This window comes from Suncus etruscus, chromosome 9 (genome assembly GCF_024139225.1).
Source record: "Suncus etruscus isolate mSunEtr1 chromosome 9, mSunEtr1.pri.cur, whole genome shotgun sequence".
In the NCBI taxonomy this organism is placed as follows: Eukaryota; Metazoa; Chordata; class Mammalia; order Eulipotyphla; family Soricidae; genus Suncus; species Suncus etruscus.
Genome location: NC_064856.1, coordinates 108,261,049 through 108,286,144, shown reverse-complemented (window position 1 = coordinate 108,286,144; position 25,096 = coordinate 108,261,049). Strand labels below are relative to the sequence as shown.

Here is a 25,096-nt window from a genome sequence, read left to right as displayed (position 1 = left end):
CAGGCCACGCCCCCTTCCCCGTCGGCGGAAGTGCCCGCCCCTGGCGACCTCGGCTTCCCATTGGCGGATCCCAGCGCGGTGGGCGGGGCCGGCCGGCCGCGGGGGTCAGGAAGGGATCGCCTGTGTCAGCTGTCAGTCGTTCCGCGTGTCATTCTGCTGCTCTGTCCTGACTCTCACCCTTCTAGGAGTCGCCCAGAAAGGCCCGTCCGGAGGGGCTCGGCTTCCGACGTTGTCAGAGCAGCACTTGGGGGCAAGTCTTGCCTGCTGGGCCTCAGTTTCCTCTCTCTCTCTCTCTCTCTCCCCTCCGCGCACAGTGGGAAGTGGATGTCATGAGCAGAATATCCCCCCTCGCAGTTCACTCAACCTGAGGCTTTGTGACTCGGATCTTGCAAGCTGCATTGACGCTGCCCCCACCCCCCAGCCGCCCATGGAGTCTTCTGGAGGAAGGAGGCAGGAGGCAGCGGGATTCAGGGGGAGAAGGGCTCGCAGACCCCAGGAACAGGTGTGCTCTCCCTCCCCATGCCCCTGGTGGGAGGACCGGGAGGGTCCCTGAGTGCTGAGCGGGGTGCTGCTGAGTGTCAGTAGTTGGGGAGCTGTGGGGCTGCAAGGTCAACTCAGCATTCAGGATGAGCAGCAGGACCAGGAACTACTTTTGGGCTCTTTCAGGATGCAGATGTGCGGTTATCCAAAGCTCTGTCTTATGCCCTGCGCCATGGGGCTCTGAAGCTGGGCCTTCCCATGGGTGCAGGTAAGTGAGGGAGGGACCAGGAGAAACTCCCCAGCCTTGGACCAGTGTGGCCTCCCCAGGGCTCCCACTGCACCATGGGTCAACACAAAGGGAGGGTCTCTCCTCCCCCAGGGACAGGAAGAACAATCCTAGGGATAGGGTAGGAGCCCAGGGCATAGCAGGTACCCTGGGTCTGAGCCTCCAAGGGAGGTCCTTCTGGCCAAGTGCATTAATGGTTGCTGCCTAACAGTAGGCAGGAGTGTTGAACAAGTGGTACTTCTTGCAAGTGTCCACTTCCTGTGCTGAAAGTGGTGACATTATGGACTAGACAGTGGATAGGGTGCTTCTCTGGCATGTAACCAATCTGGGCTCAAATCCAGCACCACATATGTTGAAGTGCTTCCCAGGGATGACCCTTTAGGAGTAAGCCCTGTGCACTACCGGCTGTACCCCCCCAAATTAAAATAAGGGGCCAACACAGCTGGTAGGACTTGCATGTGGCCAATCAAGTTCGATTTCTCTCATCCCATATGGTCCCCTAAGCCTGTCATGAATTCTTTCTTTCTTTCTTTCTTTCTTTCTTTCTTTCTTTCTTTCTTTCTTTCTTTCTTTCTTTCTTTCTTTCTTTCTTTCTTTCTTTCTTTCTTTCTTTCTTTCTTTCTTTCTTTCTTTCTTTCTTTCTTTCTTTCTTTCTTTCTATCTTTCTTTCTTTCTTTCTTCCTTCCTTCCTTTCTTTCTTTCTTTCTTTCTTCCTCTCTCTCTTTCTTTCTTTCTTTCTTTCTTTCTTTCTTTCTTTCTTTCTTTCTTTCTTTCTTTCTTTCTTTCTTTCTTTCTTTCTTTCTTTCTTTCTTTCTTTCTTTCTTTCTTTCTTTCTTTCTTTGTGTTTTTTTTGGGTCACACCTGGCAGTGCTTAGGGGTTATTCCTGGCTCCAGGCTCAGAAATTGCTCCTGGCAGGCACGGGGGACCATATGGGATGCTGGGATTCGAACTGATGACCTCCTGCATGAAAGGCAAACGCCTTACCTCCATGCTATCTCTCCGGCCCCTCTTGTCATGAATGATTTCTGAGTGCAGAGTCAGGAGTAACTCCTGCTCGATTTGGCTAAATAACCAAAAAACATTTTTATTTTGGATTTGGGCCACACCCGGTGATGCTCAGGGGTTACTCCTGACTATGCGCTCAGAAATCACCCTGGCTTTGGGAAACCATATGGGATGCAGGGGGTGTGTGGAATCAAATCACAGTCTGTCCTAGGACAGCCATGTGCAAGGCAAATGCCCTACCTCTGCATCACCACTCTAGCCCCAATAATCAAAATTTTTATTTTATTTTATTATCTTATTTTATCTTTGGTTTTTGGACCACACCCGGTGACGCTCAGGGGTTACTCCTGGCTTTGTGCTCAGAAATTGCTCCTGGGGCTGGAGAGATAGCATGGAGGTAAGGCATTTGCCTTGCATGTAGAAGGACAGTGGTTCGAATCCCAGCATCCCATATGGTCCCCCGAGCCTGCCAGGAGTGATTTCTGAGCATAGAGCCAGGAATAACCCCTGAGCACTTCCGGGTTTGACCCAAAAACAAAAACAAAAACAACAAAAAAAAAAAAGAAATTGCTCCTGGCTTGGGGGACCATATGGGACACCGGGGGATTGAACCATGGTCCATCTTAGTCCAGAAAGCGCAAGGCAGATGCCTTATGGCTTGGGCCACCGCTCCAGCCCCAACCAAAATTTTTTTTAATAAATTAAAATAAGGGGCCGGGTAGGTGGCGCTGGAGGTAAGGTGTCTGCCTTGCAAGCGCTAGCCAAGGAAGGACCGCGGTTCGATCCCCCGGCATCCCATATGGTCCACCCAAGCCAGGGGCGATTTCTGAGCACATAGCCAGGAGTAACCCCTGAGCGTCAAACGGGTGTGGCCCAAAAACCAAAAAAAAAAAAAAAAAATTAAAATAAAATGGAGGGGGCCGGGCGGTGGCGCTGGAGGTAAGGTGCCTGCCTTGCCTGCGCTAGCCTAGGACGGACCGAGGTTCGATCCCCCGGCGTCCCATATGGTCCCCCAAGAAGCCAGGAGCAACTTCTGAGTGCATAGCCAGGAGTAACCCCTGAGCGCCACAGGGTGTGGCCCAAAAACCAAAAAAAAAATAAAATAAATAAATAAATAAAATAAAATGGAGGGTAGCAGAATGATAATCAGTGGGTAGAATCTTTGACTCACAAGTAGCTGACACAGGTTCAATCCCCGACACTACATAATCATTCCCTGGTTCCTGCCAGGAGTGATTCCCTGAGCACAGAGTCAGGAGTCAATTCTGAGCAGTGTCAGGTATGGCCTAAAAAAAGAATAATAAGGGCCCGGAGAGATAGCACAGCGGCGTTTGCCTTGCAAGCAGCCGATCCAGGACCAAAGGTGGTTGGTTCCAATCCCGGTGTCCCATATGGTCCCCCGAGCCTGCCAGGAGCTATTTCTGAGCAGACAGCCAGGAGTAACCCCTGAGCAATGCCGGGTGTGGCCCCCCCAAAAAAAAAACAAAAAAAAAAAAAAAGAAAGAAAAACTTTAGGGGCTTAGAGAGATAGCACAGCGGCGTTTGCCTTGCAAGCAGCCGATCCAGGACCAAAGGTGGTTGGTTCGAATCCCGGTGTCCCATATGGTCCCCCGAGCCTGCCAGGAGCTATTTCTGAGCAGACAGCCAAGAGTAACCCCTGAGCACCGCCGGGTGTGGCCCAAAAACCAAAAAATAAAATAAAATAAAATAAAATAAAATAAAATAAAGAAAAAAGAATAATAAAAAAGTAAATGAGGGCCCGGAGAGATAGCACAGCGGCGTTTGCCTTGCAAGCAGCTGATCCAGGACCAAAGGTGGTTGGTTGGAATCCCGGTGTCCCATATGGTCTCCCATGCCTGCCAGGAGCTATTTCTGAGCAGACAGCCAGGAGTAACCCCTGAGCACTGCCGGGTGTGACCCAAAAACTAAAAAAAAAAAAAAAAAAGTAAATGAAAGAAGCAATTGATTTCCATGGCCTAACCATGGTTCAGAATCTATTCCCATGTCAATTAAAGTAGCTGAGGCTCAGAAAGTTGGGGACGGGCCAGCGTGGTGGCACTAGAGGTAAGGTGTCTGCCTTGCCAGCGCTAGCCTAGGACGGACCGTGGTTCGATCCCCCGGCGTCCCATATGGTCCCCCAAGCCAGGAGCGACTTCTGAGCGCATAGCCAGGAGTAACACCTGAGCGTCACCGGGTGTGGCCCAAAAACCATTAAAAAAATATAAAAAGGGGCCGGGCGGTGGCGCAAGAGGTAAGGTGCCTGCCTTGCCTGCGCTAGCCTTGGACGGACCGAGGTTCGATCCCCCGGTGTCCCATATGGTCCCCCAAGCCAGGAGCAACTTCTGAGCGCATAGCCAGGAGTAACCCCTGAGCGTCAACGGGTGTGGCCCAAAAAACCAAAAAAAAAAAAAAATAAATAAATAAAAATAAAAAAAGAAAGTTGGGGGAACCTCGTAAAAGTTACACAGGGGAGCCCATGTGACTTCACTCCGTTTTTGGGTGGCCTATAATGGCTCCCTGGAGCACTGTCACAGAGTCCAGTCCTGATCACCCCGCCTGCCCCCAGATGGCTTCGTGCCCCTCCGTGCCATCCTACAGCTGCCCCAGTTCCGCAGCTTCTCTGAGGAAGATGTGCAGCGTGTGGTGGACACAAATGAGAAGCAGCGGTTTGCCCTGCAGCCAGGGGACCCCAAAACTGGCCCCCTCATACGGGCCAATCAGGGTCACTCCCTGCAGGTGGGTGCCAAAGGAGAAGTAAAAGTGCCCTCTGGGTGGTGAGGAAGACTGTGTGAGACAAAGCCTCACTGCTGACCATTCCTCCCCATCCCAGGTACCTGAGCTGGAGCTGACACCTCTGGAGACCCCAGAAGCCCTGCCCCTGAGGCTTGTGCATGGGACATTCTTGCGCCACTGGGCCTCCATTGTGCACAGTGGCCTGTCCTGCCGTGGGCGAACTCACATCCATCTAGCCCCGGGCCTGCCTGGGGACCCTGAGGTCATCAGCGGTCAGTGTCTCCTCCTCCAGTTCTGTTCTCCCAGGTCCCTGTCTGGGTGTCACAGCCTCTGACCCAAATCCAAGATCATCCCATGGCATCCCCCTTCCCCTATTGAGTCCAGGATCCCCAGCCTGCCCCAGGTGTGCTGACCACAGCCCCCAGCACCCCAGAACCTGAGCTCCAGTTATCTCTGCAGGCCTGCGACCCAATTGCGAAGTGGCTGTGTTCATTGACGGGCCACTGGCCCTGGCAGGTGAGTCTGAACCCAGTGGGGATGAGGGACCCTCTCCCCCCCCCCCCCGTTCCTCCAGGGTGGCCTGAGTCCCAGCTCTTGATCTCTCTCAGATGGAATTCCCTTTTTCCGCTCGGCCAACGGCGTGATCCTGACGCCAGGCAATGCCGAGGGCCTCCTGGCTCCCAAGTACTTCAAGGAGGCCTTGCAGCTCCGTCCGACCCGTGAGAATCTCTTTTCACTGCACCCCTCGCCCGCTAGTCTCCAACCTGTCCCTCCCACTTACCTCTTATCCAGCTCCCAACCCGAAACCCCCTCCACCTCCCACTGTCTAACCAGTTCTTGCCTCTGTCTCAGGAAAGCCCCTCTCCTTGACGGCTGAAGTAGAGACAGAGGGGTGGAATGGCCCCCAGCACCGATCCAGAGGAAGAACAACCCCCCCAGTAAAAGATTTATTTGAAAGATAAAAGTAAAACATTAATACAAGAGAAAGTCCATTGTGAACCATGAATTAATTGTCAGCTGGTAGCTACAACTGGTGTCCATAATATGCTGGAGTGGAGAATTGTGGGGGGATCAGTGTGAGCTTAGGGCCTCCCTAGCCTGCGGGACAGTAGTCTGGCACCTGCAGGTCCCTCACCTGCACAAAGCAGTGCGTGCCCACGCTGTGCATGTTTGGGGTGCATGAGTGGTGCGGCCAGGGCATGTGGGCTTGGCAGTGGCTGTGGCAGGTGGAGAGGGTGTGCCAGGGCGGAGGGGCCAGCAGCCTCAGAAGGCCTCGTGGCCTCCAGTGAGCTGGAGGAAGAGATCCTCATCCAGTTCCTCCCCGCGGGCTCGCTCCCGCGTGGACAGGAAGATGTAGCCCCCGATGTATTCGTGCACTATGCGGCAGCTGGCGGACACGCAGCTGAAAGCCACGTTGATGTGCTCGTCGAATTCGATGGCCACCTGCGAGGAGATTCAGGGCGGAGGGACCCATCTGCTTGGTGCAATGGGAGATGGAAGCAGCAGTGAAAACAAAAAGCAGCCCCCTAGGGTCTGGCCCCGCCCACACCAGCTCCAGGCCCCGCCCACACCACGTTCAGCCCGCCACTACGCCACGCCCACTTTCACCGCCCATACCAGTTCCATCCCCATTGGCCCCGCCCATGCTCGCTCCTGGCCCCGCCCATGCCCTCTCCTGTCTGCAGCTGGTCCCGCCCCATCCCGCTCACCATGCCCACTCCAAGCTTCCTCTGACCACGCCCCTTTCTCCGCCCACACAGCTCAGCTCCTCCCTGTGGCCCCGGCCACATCTCCCGTCCCCTATTGGCCTTGCCCACATCTCCGCCCCTATCAGCCCCATTCCACTAGCCCCGCCCACACCATCTCCCAAATCCCGCTGGCCACGCCCCACTCTCAGCACTCATACCAGTTCCATCACCACTGGCCACGCCCACATCGCCCAGGCCCCGCCCGCAACCTCTTCCAGTCCCCGCTGGCCACGCCCCACTTTCCACTGCTCAAACCAAACCAGTTCCATCATTACTGGTCCCGCCCACAGCCCCTCTAGGCTCCACCCACACCCACCTTAGGCTCCACCCACTCCGGCTCCAGCCCCGCCCACCTGCCGGATGTCCCAGTTGACGTTCCACTGGCGCATGTTGCTGAAGCGCCAGGTCTTGACCACGTCGCCCACCGCCAAGTCGATGCGGATTAGTCGGTTGTTGGCGATGCCCAGGATCTCGTCTTTCCTGCTCCCCTTGAACCTGGGCTCCGAGGGAAGAGTGCGAGCTAGGACCCAAGCCTGCATGGTCCCAGAGTGTCAGATCGTCCACCACCGGGGAATGAATAGCTATGAATATCAACTGGAAGGGGAGCCCGGAAGATTCTCTGGGCCTTCTAAGGCAGAGGGACAGGACAGCTCCTGGGTCCGGCTACCAGGAGTGAGCTCGAAGCATGACCAGGTGGAGCCAAAATAAATAGATAAATAATGACAAGAAATAGAGATTTTTCTGGGCCTCAAGTTCCTCCTCTGGAAAATGGGCTCAAATGGCTGCCCTAGCATTTACTCGCTGAGTGCAGTCACCATGGTCATTGTCCGTCATCGCTCCCATCTCATTGCTTCAAGCTTGGGACAGGAGTCCTTCCTGTCACTGCAGGCCCCCCAATCTGCTGACAGAGGCCCAAGAGGGAAGGTTCCCAGCCAAGCTGGCATGGGAGTCAAGCAGGCTCCCAGCTTCCTGTTCTATCTTACTCTCATAGGTGCTATAGGGTGGGGAGCACATGGGAATCCACAATAAGGTCTGTTACACGGGTGGGACTCCTACCTGACAGTGAAGTAGGAAATGCCGAAGTCGGGCAGGGACTGCCAGGCTTGGATGAAGCGCATCTGGGCCTCGGCCATCGAAAGCTGGGCCACGTGCTGGTGGGCTTCCAGGATTCGCGGTGTGAGCTGTGGAAACCACCAGAGATGAGCAGTACTCCATGCCCTGGCCCCCATGAAGAGGTACCCAGGCCTGGGTCCCCAAAGTTCTCTCTCCTCTTCACCCATTGGAGCCAAGTACAGCCCTTGTGGGGGACATGGATAGGGACCCCTCCCCAGGCATGCAGACCAGTAGACTCATCTCAGGGACCCAAGCCCATCTCGTCCTCGTGGGGAAAAGGAGAAATGAGTGGGGCTTTCCAGAGGAAGGGGATGTGTGGTGCAGGGGCCAAGGGAGACCAGGGGAAGAGGACAGTCAGCACCGTGCCCACTCGCTGGGCACCTGCTTGGCCTTCAGCTTTCGCTGGAAGCGGGGGGCCACCAGGCCATAGGGGTTGAGGCCCTCTGCGGCAGCATCAGGGCCCTGTGTGGGGCCACCTGACCCTCCTCCGGTGCGCTGCAGGTTGAGGAAAGCCAGGATGGACTGTACTTCGCTGTTGTAGCTGCTGTCCGCCATGGTGCGGCCCTTGGAGGCTAGACGGCAGGCGGCCATCCAGCGGGCATACTGCTGGTCCTGTGGAGGAGGACAAAGAGTGTGAGGATGGGGGGGTTCTTAGGGTCCCAGCCCAGTCCCCTTGCCCCCAGTATCCCCTCCCACCTTCAAGGCCCCGACCCACCCACCAGGGCCCCTGCCCGCCCCCCCCCCCAGGCCTACTCACATCCTGGCACCTCAGATGAATTTCACTCATGCCCTCTGGGGAGGGCACCAGGAGTTTGATGCAGAACTTCTGGCCCGAGACATTGACATCAGGGACCACCTCACAGCCTGGAGGGGAAGTGGGGTCCTCAGCCAGGATATGGGGGGCGGATTGCATTTTGGGGGGGGTCACACCAGACAGTGCCCAGGGGTTCTTCCTTGCTCTATGCTCAGAAATCGCTCCTGGCAGGCTTGGGGGACCATATGGGGTGCCAGGATTCGAAACACTGTCCTTCTGCATGCAAGGCAAATGCCCTAACTCTCCGGCCCCAGTGGATTGCATCTTTCTGGGTCCCCTCACTCGCCTTCACTCACCCTTGAGATTGAGCTGCTGAATGGGGTCCCCTGGGGCCTCCTCCTGGCTCTTGTAGTAGGACAGGGTCGTGTCCTTGAACAGCACCCAGTGCTGCCGGTAGCCCTTCAGGGTCAGCTTCCGCGGCCTGTAGGGGGCACAGAGAATCCAGAGGGCAGCCCCCTCTTCGAGGGCTCCTGCCTCCCCCATTACACCCAGGGCCCCCCCTCTCACCGGAAGATGCGCAGGTTGTCCTTGAGTTCTGGGATGGTGGTGAGGCTGTCCTGGGGAGTGGGGCTGTCAGAGGGGTGCCTGGGCCTGCTGGCTCCACACTGGGCCCCCACCCACCCCCCCTGCTCACCAGCACATCAGTGGACGATGCTCCCTCTAGCTTCACCTCCAGGTTGTTCAGGGCGGCGTCCAGGTCGTCCAGCCCCGGGTCTGAGCTGGCCGGCTCACCTATCTCCCCGCTCTGGGACAGCTTGTTGATGTGGTACTGGGTGGGGGGCACAGGGAGGGCTGAGGAGACAGTCCAGGCCCCCACTGTACTCCAGACCTCCCCTCTGGGTCTGCCCCTCACCTGCAGGGCCGCAAACACCATCATTTCTTCCTCGGTGCAGTCCGTCTCCTCCAGCAGCAAGTCCCACCGTGCCTGCTCATACAGCTGTGTCAGCCTCACGGGGTCTGTCTGCCGGGGGGAAAGGGGTCGACAAGGCATCGTCAGGTGCCACAGCTCCAGCACCTCCAAACAGAGCTCCTAATTCTCCATCCTGACTACAGGATGGTCCAGCTGGGTCTCCACTGTACTGTGGCACATGGTCTGTCCTTTGTCTATGTGCCCACATCAGGCCAGCAATATGGCAGGACACCAATGCTACCAATGCTACCAAAGCATGAGGTAAGAGTGCCCATGAGGTACCCATGTGTGTCCCCAGGTAAAGACATTCCAAGTTTGGGGATAGGGAAAGAGGAGGAAGATACAAATCTGGGGCCACTCTGAGCTAACAGACATGGGGGAAACCAAGTGGCATGAAAGAGAGTCCTTATACAGGTCAGTCTGTGCATCTTCTGAAGTACCCAGAATTGTTAGTAGAGGACTGAAAGATTGGCCCCAAAGGACAAAGAGAAACAAGGGGTACAGCGGGAGAGAGAAGTCAAGGGGAGACTTAAGGGTAAGAAGCCAGAGTGAGATGAAATGGGGCCGGAAAGATAGCATGGAGGTAGGGTGTTTGCCTTTCATGCAGAAGGATGGTGGTTTGAGTCCTGGCATCCCATATGGTCCCCTGTGCCTGCCAGGGGCGATTTCTGAGCATATAGCCAGGAGTAACCCCTGAGCGCTGCCGGGTGTGACCCAAAAACCAAAATAAAATAAAATAAAATAAAAAATAAAATAAAATAAAAAACAAATAAAAGAGAGTGAGATGAGATACAGAACCTCACAGCTTCCACTAGCTATTGGCTGAGGTACCTGAGATCTGAGAAGAGCAGAAAGGCAGGAGCTGGGGCTGGAGTGATAGTACAGTGGGTGGGCACTTGCCTTGCACTCAGTCGACCCAGGTCTGATCCCCAGCAGCCCATATAATCCCCTGAGCACTGCCAGGAGTGATCCCTGTGTACCAAGGCAGGATTAAATCCTGAACTCCTCCAGTGGCAGGAAAGAGGGAAGGAGGAAGGGAGAGAAGGAAGAAAGAAAGGAAAGATGGAAGGAAGGAAGGAAGGAAGGAAGGAAGGAAGGAAGGAAGGAAGGAAGGAAGGAAGGAAGGAAGGAAGGAAGGAAGGAAGGAAGGAAGGAAGGAAGGAAGGACATATTCCATGTGGAATATGTCTCCGCTGTCTGGGGACCAGGGGAAGAGCTATAGAAAAGCAGCAAAGGGGGTGGTTCCTGTAGCCATGGACTCTTGGGCCTGGAACAGTCTGAGACACAGGACCAGAATCAGGTGGCTGCATTCAGGGCTCCAGGAGAAGCAAGGCCTGGGGTATAGTGCTGACACTCATAAGGAAAGAAGAAAGCCGTGAAAAAGGGAGACCTCTGCCAGTCCTACTCTGTCCACCTGGCCCTCTACCTCTGCTCCCATAATACAAGTCTTATTGCAGAGACAGGACCAAGCCAGGAGAAAATCTGGGAGCACCCCCAAACATCAGGTCTTGCTTTCTCTCAGGATTCCCAGGGCCTTCTTAGAACCCCTAAGCCTGGAAGGGGCGATGCTTGCTTACAAGTGAAAAAGCTGCTGGTGGAGACTCACTGTTCTCTGTGTCTCTGCAGAGACACAGGCAAGGGTGGGGTAGACAGTGTGACAGAGCAAAGTCAGGGTACAAAGAACCCGGGAAACTAACCATGAATCAACTCCTCAGAGAGAAAATCCTGCATTTGGAAAATAATAAGAATTTATTCTGGGTTTTTATTTTATTTTTGGGAGGGGGTGGTTAGGGCCATACCTAGCAGCATTCAGGAGTTACTCTGGGCTCTTTGATCAGATATCGTTCCTGGAAGGCTCAGGGGACCATATGGGATGCCAGTATCGAACCCAGGTCGGCCACATGCAAGGCAAACACCCTCCCCACTGTGATATTGCTCTGGTCCTATTCTGGTCTGGGTTTTGTCTTTTTGGTTGTTTGTAGTGTACCTTTCTGAGACCCTGGATCTAGGTGTAGCTACCTGAGACCCACCCATTTCTTGGGAACCAGATATTAGGTGTAACCTTACCTGCAAGACCCCACCCATTCCTGGGAGGGGTCTTAGAAAAAGATAAGCCTTGGACCGAGGGAATTCGGCCCTTTCGGCCCTGCTGCGCTCTGGTTTTTGGGTCTCTGCCTCTTTTGGTCTTGGACCAGGATGGAGGCCAAAGGGAAGATGGCTGAAAGGGTTAAGACGCAGGGCTAGCGAAGTATGGCTGTGCTTGAAAGGTTATGAGATAGGCCACACACATGTGGTGAATAGAGCATGAATAAAGTTAATGCTTCCTGATGCCTGCCTGTGAGTGAGTGATTTCGCCTTTCACCTGGGCCTTGGACCCGCCGGCTGGATGGGGTTGCGGAGCCATGTGGCCTGGGATGGCAGAGAAAGATTCCTCCATCCATTGCCATCCAGATCAATCCTTAATTATTTGATACTACAGTTGTTGGTTTTTTTTATTTGTGTTTTTTGTTTGTTTGTTTGTTTGTTTTTGAGGGGCCACACCCAGAGGCACTCAGGAGTTACTCCTGGATCTATGCTCAGAAATCGCTCCTGGCAGGCACAGGAGACCATATGGGATGCTGGGATTCTGGGTTTTGGGGTCTGTGTGTGGACAAGACTCTGCAGTGCTCTGGGGGATTTGCCCAAGCAGACCAGCTCAGCCTGCTCCACCACAGAAAAGCTTTTTTTGTTGTTGTTTTTTGTTTTGTTTTTTGGTCACACTTGGTGGTGCTCATGGCTCTGTGCTCAGAAATCGCTCTTGGCAGGCTCAGGGGACCTTAAGGGTAAGGGATGCCGGCATTCAAAAACAGATCCATCCTGGGTCAGCAAGGCAAACTCCCTACTGCTGTGCTATCTCTCTGGCCCCTGACAGGAGTAATTTCTGAGGCCTGATGGTGTGAGAGAAGGACTGGAGTGAGAGCCCAGAGGGCAAGGTCTTTGCCCTGTGCGTGACTGACCCAGGTTTGATCTCCGGCATCAGAAATGATTCTTGAGGGGTCCTGGCATCCCGTGTTATATGATCCCCTGAGTACAGAGCCAGGCATAACCCCCTGAGCACTACCAGGTGTGGCCCCAAAACCAACAAATAAATAAACAAATAAACAATAAAGAAATGAACACTTGAGCAGGCCAAGAGTGATCTCTGAGCACTTGCCAGGTGTGATCCAAAAATAACAAAAACAGAATTTAGAGGGCCAGAGGGATAGCACAGCAGGGAGGATGCTTGCCTTGCATGCAGCCAATCCAGGTTCGATCCCCGGGTCCCTGAGCCTGCCAGGAGTGATTTCTGAGAAAAAAACCAGCAGTAAACCTGAGCACCACTGGGTGCTGGCCTTCCTACACCTGCGCCCCCCCCCCCCGCCCAAAAAAAAACCGGTAGCGCCCCCGCCAAAAAAAACGAAGTCACATTTGTGTGTGTTTTCAGTAAAAGGCTGAAGCCTATCAACACCCTCATGCAAAATAAAACAATGTTTGCATTTCTTATCTCACACCACACACACATCCTATCCTAGTTCTGGGCTGGGAGAGAGAAGCTCTGTGAGCTGTGCCCAGTATGAGGTGGCCCAGGCTCAACCCTGCCACTACATGGTCCCTCAAAGCACTGCTGGAAACAATTTCTGAGCAGAGTCCAGAGTAACCCAGGCATGACCCAAACCATCATCACACCCCCGCTCCGCAAATGCAAAACACAGAAAGGAGAACATCCACAGTACAGTTATCTAAGCAAGTAGGTCTTTTTGTTTGTTTTGTTTTGTTTTTGTTTGGGGGCCATACCCAGCAATGTCCAGGGGGTTCCTCCTGGCTCTGCCCTCAGCTATTACTCCTGCTGGACCATATGGGATGCTGGGTGTGCCGCGTGAAAGGCAAATAAACGCTCTACCCACTGTGCTAATTTTCCAGCCCTGATCCAGTTAGTCTTGTTCAGAATGGAACAAACAGAATCCTACACATCAGCAGGGAAAAAGAATGAAATCCGGGCCAGAGAGATAGCTTGGAGGTAGGGAGTTTGCCTTGTATGCAGAATGGTGGTTCAAATCCCAGCATCCCATATGGTCCCCCAAGCCTGCCAGGGGTGATTTCTGAGCACAGCGCAGGAGTAACCCCTGAGCACTGCCGGGTGACCCAAAAACAAAACAAAACAAAACAAAACAAAAAGTAAAGAATAAAATCTGTGAAAGACACAGCGAAGAATACAAGCGAAACTTAGCAAGCCAGGGTTGCTGGTTGGCTAAAGGCTCCTTCCATTAATCATCCAGGAAAAAAATAAATTAAACCCCCTCAAGGAAACCCGGGGTCATCTGGGTTTGGGTGTAGGAGGAAGTATGGTAGCCAATGAGCACCAGGAACATTCTGGAACACTGGAGATGTCCTGAAACTGCTTGTACAACTGTATACATTTACTAAAAATAATCAAACTGCATGCTTACAGTGAGCAATCCTGATGGCATGTAACTGAGACCTCAGGGAAGCTGTTTAAAAAAGCAAATAAACAAGCAGCCCACATGAGGGACAAGCACACGCCAGCCAGGATGGTTCCCAGGGCACATGGCGCGTCGGTGGGGAATGCCAGGTACTGGGTGAACCGAGGTACCCAGAGTGGCAGAGGAAAGTGACACTGCCCAGGGGGGGTCTGAGTGGTGGCATTGGCCCAGGGCAATACCCCGACAGCCCAGCCCTCCCTTGCCTTTCATGCAGAAGGTCATTGGTTCAAATCCCGGCATCCCATATGCTCCCCTGAGCCTGCCAGGAGCGATTTCTGAGCATAGAGCCAGGAGTAACCCCTGAGCGCTGCCAGGTGTGGCCCCAAAAACAAAACAAAACAAAAAAAAGAGACTGAGTTACAGAAGGGAAAAAATGAATGTGCTGAGCACAAGAGCTAGACACAGGTGTTGACCATCTTTATGATGCAAACTTCAGACACAACAGATTAACAGAAGTAATCTTAGGGGCCGGCGCAATACCACAATGGGGAGGCTGTTTGCCTTGCATCCTGGCCAGAAGTAACCCCTGAGACCATGAGTAGCACTGGGTGTGGCCCCAACACAAACAGAGAGACAGACAGACAGACAGGTAGACAGAGAGACAGAGAGAGAATAGGATTCTCCAGGTATAGCATTTCAGCATTTCTAGCTCTTTATGTCTCATGTCCCTTTTAGGGGGAGCTTTTTTTTTCTTTTTTTTGTCACACCCGGCAGCGCTCAGGGGTTCCTCCTGGCTCTAAGCTCAGAAATTGCTCCTGCAGGCTTGGGGGACCATATGGGATGCTGAGATTCGAACCACCGACCTTCTGCATGAAAGGCAAATGCTATCTCTCCGGCCCCTAGGGGGAGTTTTTTTTTTTAAGTTTTTTTTTTTTTGGGGGGGTTTTGGGCCACACCCAGCGGTGCTCAGGGGTTACTTCTGGCTGTCTGCTCAGAAATAGCTCCTGGCAGGCACGGGGGACCATATGGGACACCGGGATTCGAACCAACCACCTTTGGTCCTGGATCGGCTGCTTGCAAGGCAAACACCGCTGTGCTATCTCTCCGGGCCCTTTTTTTAAGTTTTTTTGTTTGTTTTTGTTTTGGGACCACACCTGGCAGCACTCAGAAATAACCCCTGGAAGAGTCTGGGGAACATATTGGAAGCTAGGGATTAAACTCAGGTTGGCCAGCTGCAAGGCAAATGGCCTACCTATGGGGCCGGAGAGATAGCATGGAGGTAGGGCATTTGCCTTTCATGCAGAAGGACAGCAGTTCGAATCCCGGCATCCCATATGGTCCCGAATGTGCCAGGAGCGATTTCTAAGCGTAGAGCCAGAGTAACCCCTGAGTGCTGCCAGGTATGACCCAAAAACAAAAACAAAACAAAACAAAAAAAGGCCTACCCATTGTGCTATTGCTCAGGCCTCTTGAGGGAGCTTCTGAAATCCATGCTCCAGAAGATGAAAAAAAAAGTGAACCTTGGTTCGATCCCCCAACGTTCCATATGCTCCCCCAAGCCAGGAGTGATTTCTGAGTGCATAGCCAGAAGTGACCCCTGAACGTCACCGGGTGTGGCCCCAAAACCAGAAGTGACCCCTGAGCATCACTGGGTGTGGCCCCAAAACCAAAATAAATAAATAAAAGAAAATGGATGGCATACAAAAAAGTGATAAAGGAGGCCAGAGAATTAACACAGAAGGTAGGGTATTTGCCTTGCATATGACCAACCATATCCCCGACATCCCATATGGTCCCCAAACCCACCAAGAGTAACCCCTGAGCACTGCCAGGTATGGCCCCCAAAGCAAATAAACAAGCACTGATAAAATAAAAAAAAATGCATGGGTCAAAGAGATAAAGCAGTAGGGAAAGCATTTGCCTGCATGAAGCCACCCCAGATTCATTTCCTGGCATCCCATATGGTTCCCCAAAGCACCACAAGGAATAATTCCTAAGTGCAGAGACAGGAGTAATCTCTGAACACTTCTGGATGTGATCTCCAAAACAAAACAAGACAAAAAAGGAAAATCCTGGGGCCGGGCGGTGGCGCTAAAGGTAAGGTGCCTGCCTTGCCTGCGCTAGCCTTGGACAGACCACGGTTCGATCCCCCGGTGTCCCATATGGTCCCCCAAGCCAGGAGCAACTTCTGAGCACATAGCCAGGAGTAACCCCTGAGCGTTACTGGGTGTGGCCCAAAAACCAAAAAAAAAAAAAAAAAAAGGAAAATCCTAAAAAAAACAAAAAAAATGCGTGGGCCAGAGAGATAATACTGTGCACTTGACTTGCATGCAGCTAATTTGATGTTGGTGCCCAGCACTACAGACAGTCCCCCTGAGCACCACCAAGAGTGAGTCAGGAGTGAGCTTTGAACACTGCTGAGTGTGAACCAACCCCAACCCCAGGAACCAAGAAGTCCAGTAAGGAAGTCCCAGAATAGTGGCCAGAAGTTACAGACCTCAGTGACAAACCAGCATCTCACACTGATGAGACAAAAATAACACTGACTAAGACCCCTAAAGCCACAGCCATTGTGCAAGGAACAGGAGGGTGGGTGGTGATGGTGCAGGGGGGCTTGGTTCTAGAACATTCCACCTGGTCATGTGTGCAGATCCTCCCCCCCCACTGTGCCCCCTAACAGTAGCATGCTTCATTCCTGGCTGGGTCCAGAAGACAATAGGTGGTGCTAGGGTCGAACCTGCGTCTACGGAGTGTTGAGCAAGTGCCTTCCCTTCTGCAGTATCTCTGGCCTTGTGGTATCTCTCTACCAAGTGTGCACAATGGAGAGAAAAAAATAAATAAAATTTAGCAATGGGGGCCGGAGAGATAGCATGGAGGTAGGATGGTTTGCCTTGCATGCAGAAAGACAGTGGTTTGAATCCCGGCCTCCCATATGGTCCCTCGAGCCTGCCAGGAGCAATTTCTGAGCATAGAGCCAGGAGTAACCCCTGAGCGCTGCCGGGTGTGACCCCCCCCAAAAAATAGCAATGATCAACTCCAATAAAAATCTGACCAAGAAAGGAAGTGTGGTGACTGTGCTAATAGCACTATTTATGTGTTGCTATTAATGGCCATGGCTGTGTTGTTGTTGGTTTTTGTTTTTTGTTTTTGTTTTGTTTTGTGTTTTTTTTTTTTTTTGGTTTTTGGGCCACACCCGGCAGTGCTCAGGGGTTACTCCTGGCTGTCTGCTCAGAAATAGCTCCTGGCAGGCACGGGGGACCATATGAATCACCGGGATTCGAACCAACCATCTTTGGTCCTGGATCCGCTGCTTGCAAGGCAAATGCCGCTGTGCTATCTCTCCAGGTCCAGTTGTGTTGTTTTAATCAAAAAACTATAATTCATTTGGAAAGGCACAAAGAATCGTGTATATGGTGGAGGCAGAAGGGAACCTGCAAGACAGCTGCATCAGCATCTTTCAGGATCTGGCACTAAGCTAGGGTACCTGCCCCTGAGCTAGGACAGCAGGCAGGGTGCCAGCTTCACACACAGCCGAGTCTAGGTCAGTCCCTGGTCCCACAGCGTGTGCCTGAGCCCCGCCAGGAATGATCCCTGAGCACAGGTCCAGAAGTAGCCCCTGAGCACTGTATGTTTGGCACCCCCAAATATACAGAGCAACAACAACAGCAAAATCAGGAGGTAATTTTTGACATGACAAAGTAGGAAGGGCCAGAGACAACCCAATGGGCTGGGCTCACGCTTTGCATGCAGGAAGACCATGTTCCATGCCCAGCATCATATGCTCTCCTGAGCACTGTTGGGAGAGACTTTTCTGAGCACTGGGCCAAGTATAGCCCCCATGAGCACCGGTGGGCGTGAACCCCAAACAAATGAACAAACAAAGCAAGAAAAGAAAGGAGCCGGAAAGATAGTACGAGCTGCTTACATTGCATCACATGAACCTTGGTTGAATCCCACATAACGTAGGGTCCCCTTTTCACCACCAGGGGTCAGACTTGAGCACATCGCCAGGATGGAGACAGGATGGTGACTGGGGAATGGAATCAGAAGACACTAGAGGGCCCGGCGTTTGCCTTGCAAGCAGCTGATCCAGGACCTAAGGTGGTTGGTTCGAATCCCCGAGCCTGCCAGGAGCTATTTCTGAGCAGACAGCCAGGAGTAACCCCTGAGCACGAGCCGGGTGTGACCCAAAAACTTAAAAAAAAAAAAAAAAAAAAAAAAAGAGAAGAAGACACTAGAGGGACCAGACTGGTAGCACAGCACAGAGATGCACAGCACGCACGGAGGATGTTTGTTTGCCTTGCAAGCGAACAATCCAGGTTCAATTTCTGGCATCCCATATGATCCCCAGATGATCCCCAGAGCTAGAAGTAACTCCTGAGCACTTCTGGATGTGGTCACTCCCCCCCCCCCCAAAAAAAAAACAACAAAAGAAGACACAGGAAGGGGTTTGGTTGAGAAGAGGGAGTTGGGGCACCCACAGGGACAGGATTTCAGGGAACAAGGGAACCGAATCCTAGGGGTTCTGACACAATGTGTTTAAAAGACAGAAGTGGGGCCTGCGAGGTGGCGCTAGAGGTAAGGTACTGCCTTGCAAACGCTAGCTAAGGAAAGGACCACAGTTTGATCCCCAGCGTCCCATATGGTCCCCCCAAGCCAGGGGTAATTTCTGAGCGCGTAGCCAGGAGTAACCCCTGAGCATCAAACGGGTGTCGTCCCAAAAACCAAAAGTAAAAAAAAAAAATAAATTAAAAAGATGGGGCCGTAGGGGCCGGGCGGTGGCGCTAGAGGTAAGGTGCCTGCCTTGCCTGCGCTAGCCTAGGATGGACCGCGGTTCGATCCCCCGGCGTCCCATATGGTCCCCCAAGCCAGGAGCGACTTCTGAGCGCATAGCCAGGAGTAACCCCTGAGCGTCAAATGGGTGTGGCCCAAAAACCAAAAAAAAAAAAAAAGATGGGGCCGGAGAAATAGCATGAAGGTAGGGTATTTGCCTTGCATGCAGAAGGATGATGGTTTGAATCCCGGTATCCATACGGTCCCCCAAGCCTGCCAGAAGTGATTTCTGAGCGTATGACCCCTGAGCACAGCCGGGTGTGACCCAAAATAAAAAAAAAAATAAAAAAGACAAGTGATGAAGGCCAAAGTGATGAATAGTTGGGAGGGTGTTTGCTGACTGGACACCCCATACGAACCTGAAAACACCTCCAGGAATGATCCCTGAGCACAGAGCCAGGAGTAAACTCTGAGTACAATCAGGTGTAACCCAAAAACAAAACAAGCAAAAAGCAGTGAAGGGGACAGAGAAAAGGGACAGAGAAGTGGGGCCCCTTCAGTCGAAGTGGGAAGACATTCCCAAATGCAGCTATTTGTCCCTGCAAATACCAAGGCCACATTGTCTGTCTACACTCATCTGTGCTCATCTCCCTGTATCCTGAGAGGTGAGACCTTCGTCTCAGCCTAGCCCAGTGCTGTGTTGGTGGAGCAAACTGGGAGGACAGACACATGGACACATAGATGGACTCTGCCTGACAAGACAGGAATGTCCCAGAGTCCTGCTGACCGCTCCGTGTCCCAGGGCTTACCTTGGGGTCCAGGTCCAAAAAGCTGTAGTACTTGAAGCGCAGCCAGAGCGTGTCCCCAGCCTTGATGCCCTGCTGCATGAGACACCGGGAGGAGTCCAGCCACCTAGAGGCAGACAGAGGGGATCGGGGTCAGGGGTCGGATCAGGGCTGAACCAGGGCCCAGTGTGAGTGGATTTTCGGGGTGCAAGGCACCTGCTGTGCAGCTGGGTCTTGTCCATCAGTGAGCTGGACCGTGGCATGCGCTGGAGCATCTGCGGGTCAGGCGGGGGCTGCGGGATGCTCAGCATGCGATAGCAGGCCTCGGTGTGGGCGCTGTCGGAGAAGTGGGCCGGCATCCCCCGGAACAGCACGGGGGCCACACCTGGGACAGCTCAGAGTCAGCCTCTGGGGGGCTGGACCCTGAGCCCCACCGGGCTCCCCCGCCAGCCCCCACGGTGCTCACCCCCGGCCAGGACCACCTTCGTCAGGTCAAACACCTCCTCCTCGGGCTCCTTCTCCTTCTTCTTCTTTTCCTTCTTCTCGGGGGCCCTCAGCAGAGACAGCTCCTCGGGGTGACGAATACCTAGGGGGAACTGGGCTCAGGAATTGGGGGACCCTTGGGGTTGGGCCTCAGGAATCAAGGGGTGTAGGAAACTTGGGCCTCAGGAATTGGGTGACATGTGGGGCATGGGCTTCAGGAATCGGGGACCCAGGGAGAGTTGGGCTTCAGGAATTAGGAGGACCCTGGGCCCAGGAATCAGGGAACATTGGGGTGCTGGGCCTCAAGAATTGGGGGACTCAAGGAGAGCTGGGCCTCAGGAATTGGGGGACGCTGGGGGCTGGGCCTCAGGAATCAGGAAGATCACCTGGAGACACTGGGCCCCAGAGTCAGGGGACCCGGCTCCCCATGCCCATCAGGCCCCACTCACTGAGCAGGCGGCACATGGAGGCAACGGCCTGGAAGAGGGGCTGTGCAAAGCTGACTCGTAGACGCAGTGCCCGCTGGTTGGGCAGCCGCAGGAGCACGGGCTGGTGCTGGGGCCCGAAGAAGAGGCGCGCGTCGGCCCCGAGGCCGTACTTGTCTAGCGTCCAGTGCGTCTGCAGCAGCCACTGTCGCTTCTGCTCCCACCAGATGGCATGGTCCGACCAGTCCTGCTTACGATCTGGGCCGGGTGGGAGCAAGGAGGGGCATCAGGCCTGGCCAGGGCCGAATTCTGTCCCCCATGATGTGGTCCAGCCAGTGGGAGTGGGGGGGGTGAGCCCCTTCCTCTGGGCCAGGGTCTGGCTCTAGGCTGCCGGATCCCTCTGAGCTTGTTCTGGACCCAGTAGCTGGAACTGGGTGTCCCAAGAGCTTGCATTGGATGCTCCCAGCTACCCTTCCTGCTGGTTCTGATTCTGTCTGTCTGTCTGTCTGTCTGTCTCCTGTCTTTCTGAAAGCTGAAGGCACAGCTTCCCTCTCTGTTCTGGTGAGGGCTGCAGCAATGGCCAGGGCTAATTCCATGAGCTTGCCGGAGGCCTCAGTTTCCCCCAGCTATGATTCTCGCTCCACCTAGGACACTTTTAGGCAATGCTCAGTGACAAAGATGGGGCATCAGTAACCCAGCTCTTGCCATCCTGGGTGCTCGGCTCTCTCTGGGGTCTGCACCCCAGTTCCATCCAGGCCTAATGATATCCTCAGGGCAACTGAGTTCAGGAAGTTTCTCTGTTGGGATCTAGGGTTGAGCTTTTTTTTTTTTTTTTTTTTTTTTTTTTGGTTTTTGGGCCACACCCGGTAACGCTCAGGGGTTACTCCTGGCTATGAGCTCAGAGGTCGCTCCTGGCTTGGGGGACCATATGGGACGCCGGGGGATCGAACCGCGGTCCGTCTCCTAGGCTAGCGCAGGTAAGGCAGGCACCTTACCTCCAGCGCCACCGCCCGGCCCCTAGGGTTGAGCTTTTTGTTTGTTTGGTTTTTGGCACACCTGGTGGTACTCAGGGGTTACTCCTGGTTCTGTGCTTAGGGATCACTCCTGGCAGGCTTGGGGGACCATATGGGATGTTGAGGATAAAAAATGGGTTATCTGCATGCAAAGCAAACACCCTTCCTGCTCGCTCTGGTCATAGGTGGGTATTTTTGGTTTGGAGGCCACACCTGGGGGTGCTCTAGGCTTACTCTTGACTCTGTGCTTGGCAGGGCATGAGGTACCAGAGGTTGAACCTGTGCCTCCTGCATGTAAAACTTGCGCTCAGACTTTCTCCAGCAGGGGATAATCTTTGGGGGTGGCTGGTTTTTTTTTTTTTTTTTTTTGGGTCACATTCAGCAGCACTCAGGGGTTACTCCTGGCTCTACGCTCAGAAATCGGTCCTAGCAGGCTCGGGGGACCATATGGGATGCCGGGATTTGAACGACCATCTTTCTGCATGCAAGGCAAATGCCCTACCTCCGGGGCCGGGAAGGTGGCGCTAGAGGTAAGGTGTCTGCCTTACAAGCGCTAGCGTAGGACGGACCGCGGTTCGATCCCCCGGCATCCCATATGGTCTCCCCAAGCCAGGGGCGATTTCTGAGCTCATAGCCAGGAGTAACCCCTGAGCATCAAACGGGTGTGGCCCAAAAACCAAAAAAAAAAAAAATGCCCTACCTCCACACTATATCTCCGGCCCCATGGGGGGTGGCTTTAACCCCCTTCTCTGCAGTCTCATTTTCTGCTTGGCTTCAGGATAACCCTCCCCCACGCTGTCCTCACATTTGTGATATCCTCTGGAGGATCTGGGACATGTCAGGAGCTTCTTCAGAGACTCGGACCTGACCGGGCAGTCTGAAAGTACCAGCTCTGGCTCGAATCTGTCCCTCTGCCTGGCATCCTTTTGTCCTTTGGTCACTCTTTCTCCTCCCTTGGATATTGCCCATAGGTTGGCTACTGAGTGATGGGTCAGCTCAGAGCCACTGCACAGACCCAAGTCACTCTTCTATGACACGCCCCAAAAGACATGGAGACCAGAGCAGGGAGGGTGTTTGCCTTGCACATGGCCGACCCGGGTTCAATCCCTGGCATCCCATATGGTCCTCTAAGCCTGCCAGGAGTGATTTCTGAGTTCAGAACTAAGAGAAACCCTGACGATGCGAGGTGTGACTCAAACAAATAGAAAGAAGGACACTAGGCTCTCTTCCCCCATTTCTGTGGTCGGGAAAGCAGGGCCTGCACCTTGGCTCTTGTTCTGTATTATTTTGTTTTGGGGGCCAACCTGGCAGTGCTCAGGGGTTCCTCCTGGCTCTGTACTCAGGAATTACTCCTGGCGGGCTCAAGGACCCATCTGGGATGCTGGGGAGTGAATCCAGGTTGGCTGTGTGTAAGGCAAACATCCTACTTCTATGTTATTGCTCCAGCCCCTTGTGTTTTTTTTGGGGGGTCACCCCAGGTAGTCTCGAGGGACTGAGTAGTGTGAGGGCTGCAACCTGGGGTTCCTTATGCAAAGCAGGGGTGTAACCCTTGAGACATTTCCGCTTAGCTTCTCCTCATGGTCTCTCCCGTGTCCTTTCAGGGTTCAGTCAGGAGCTCTTCTCCCTGCCTGGGGTCCCTCCCCGAGTTCCTGTCTTCATCCCCCTGCTGCTGCCCCACATGTGCCCCCCAGAGGCTCAGACCTTGCCCGAGGTTTCAGTCACAGGCAAGTTCCCCCTACTGCTTCATCCTCCCAGAAGCCTTTGCTTCAGACCACCTCTAAATACTAAATGCTCCTCACCTCTTGGCCCCCAAGTGGCTGACATCTGAGTTTTGTGGGCACATGTCCCCTTCTAGCCCCTCCTGTCCTCACCTCAGGACCAAGCCAGTCTCCTGAGCTTTCCACACTCCTCACACCCACACCTCCGACATGCTCCTGTGTCCCCTCAGAACCCCCAGGGCTGTCCTCCAGGGCTATCAGCCTCCTTAGAGATTCCTCAGCCTCTGACCTGTCACCTTTCTCCCTGCCTTCTGCTTCCTGCCACCAAGCTGTGCTGTTCTGGGGTGCCTATGGTGGGGAGGCAGGTTGCCCTGTCAGCTTCTTCAGGCCCCATAAGTGTGGGTGCTTGCCTGGGGCCTTCTTGTCTCCAGGGACACAGGCTCAGCCTGGCCTGCCTGGGACCTGTCTCCTCAGGGACACTCTGCTCCTCACTTCCGCTTTCACAGCCCCCTTGGGCCCTGCCTTTTGGAAACTTCCCTCAGCCTCCAGTCCAGGATTGAGTTATTGGGGGGCCTGTGCTGGCCTCAGCTGATGGGCAAGCCAAGCTGGGTACTGGATGAAAGGACTGTCCTCCTCAGGCAGGGGGAGAGTGAAAGGCCTGGCTTGGGGGCCTGGATATCTGAGATGCCTGTTGCCCTCCCAGGAAGGGGCGGCCCCACCCCAGCCCCGAAGGGAAGGGCCCCCAGAGCCCCCCATGTCTCCCAGGCCTGCTCCTCCTTTGGCAGATACCACAGGCTTGCTGCAACTTCCTGTGGGGGCAGGGGCTGGCCCTGTCACCCCAATGCTGAGGTTCTGCCTGGGACCGCAGGGGTGCTGGCCTCAGGAGTCTGCCAGGCTCTTCTGCACAACCCCACTATGTGTCCCCTTAGCTCAAATAAGGCCTCCCTTGTCCAAGAAATGAGGGGGCCAAGAAGTGGGGCCCGTCTGCTCAGGGTCCCACAGAACCCGCTGCCATGGGAGCCTGGGAGGGGAAGTTGGGGAAATGTCATTTTGGGAAGCAGAGGATTAGGCGGAGGCCTGAGTCACTGGCACCCATATCAGGCCCCGAGCAGCAGGGGTGGCCCGGAAGTGTGGGGGCGCAGTGGGGGTGCAGCCCCAGGGTGCTGCTGAGGGCAGTGGCGGGGAGCGGACACTCACTGATCTCATCCACGACCTTCAGGAGCACCCCGCCGATGTGTGACTCCCCGGTGACCCGGAGGGTAACCGACTGGGCTTCGGGGTCTTCCTTGCCCACAAACACCCGCAGTTCCCAGGATGAGTCGATGTAGTCCCCGGTGGCCGTTTTCATGCCCGCCATGGCTGCCGAGGTTCTGTAGGGGGTGGCAAGGAACAAGATGGGAAAGGCCGAGGTCCCCCAGCGAGGAGCCTGCCTGGCTTAGTCAGACTTAGGTGCCCGCTTGTTTCCGCCAGCCTCGGACCCCCACCAACATGAGGACCCTCAGAGATCAACCCCACCTGCTTCCTGCCACAAGGGAACACAGACCCCAGGAGGAGGATGAGGGGCTGGTTGAAAACTCTCCGCCTGGTGCTTGTCAGAGCTGGCACAATGCCTGCTTCTTGTCCACGACTCACCCCAGAAAGGGCTGGAACCTCGGGTCAGAAAGGGGTTCCAGGGTGAGAGATAGTTTAGGAGGGAAGGCAGGCAGACAAGCCTAGTTCTACCCCTAGTGACCCATGTGGTCCTCTGAGCTCCAGTAGGAGTGATCCCTGAGCATAGAGTCAAGAGGAGTCCTTGAACACTGATGGGTGTGACCCGAACCCCTCATCTCTCACCCCCCAAAATAGAACAAAAATAACAGAAAAGGGTTTCTGAGCCCGGGAGATGGCTCAGATGGACAGGAACAGCGGCAGTGGTGGTCTGGTGGGGACAAGCCGTCTTCCAAAGGACTAGCGCTTGCTTGGGAGGTCAGAAGCACCGAGGTTTGCTTCCCAGTACCAACAGGGGTGACCCCAGGACCAAAGAACAAAGGGGAAAGCTCCAGTGTGGCCCACTGCTCAGTCCTGCAGCCAAGTGGGTGAAGTCTTGGGGCAATACAGGCCGGAGCGACTGCTCCTAGGCTCCTGGGACCTGCCCTGCTGCTGTTCCCCACTTACCTGCCCACAAGATATGGGGGGCTAGAATGGAGCCACTCCGGGCAGCAGAGGGGCACCTGCCAGCCTGGTGCTCGTGGAGCTCTGGGCTTTCTCTTTGGCGCTTCCTGAGACCAGCCCTAGAGCCTTATCGTAGGGCGCGTTGGCTCCTCCCCAGGGCAGCAGGCGGGCGAGGAAGCAAACTGCCAGGGTGCTATA

The 25,096-nt window shown here is 54.3% G+C and overlaps 2 protein-coding genes across 2 annotated transcripts; one reads left to right on the top strand and one right to left on the bottom strand.

Annotated features, from left to right (window-relative positions):
• The first annotated feature begins 320 nt into the window (after positions 1-320).
• Positions 321-5,492, top strand: TRPT1 (tRNA phosphotransferase 1). Its single transcript, XM_049780000.1, has 7 exons — positions 321-502; positions 667-748; positions 4,339-4,508; positions 4,603-4,777; positions 4,965-5,021; positions 5,114-5,224; positions 5,358-5,492. The coding sequence occupies exons 1-7, from the start codon at positions 428-430 to the stop codon at positions 5,465-5,467; spliced, it is 780 nt and encodes a 259-aa protein (XP_049635957.1). The 5' UTR covers positions 321-427; the 3' UTR covers positions 5,468-5,492.
• Positions 5,457-24,114, bottom strand: FERMT3 (FERM domain containing kindlin 3). Its single transcript, XM_049779982.1, has 14 exons — positions 23,945-24,114; positions 20,041-20,274; positions 19,575-19,694; positions 19,325-19,493; positions 19,133-19,235; positions 9,034-9,141; positions 8,815-8,949; positions 8,688-8,737; positions 8,477-8,601; positions 8,124-8,230; positions 7,748-7,978; positions 7,310-7,434; positions 6,607-6,748; positions 5,457-5,948 (listed from the first exon to the last, which is right to left on the bottom strand). Exons 1-14 carry the CDS (start codon positions 24,102-24,104, stop codon positions 5,769-5,771), a joined length of 1,989 nt encoding a protein of 662 aa, XP_049635939.1. The 5' UTR covers positions 24,105-24,114; the 3' UTR covers positions 5,457-5,768.
• Between the last annotated feature and the right edge of the window lie 982 nt (positions 24,115-25,096).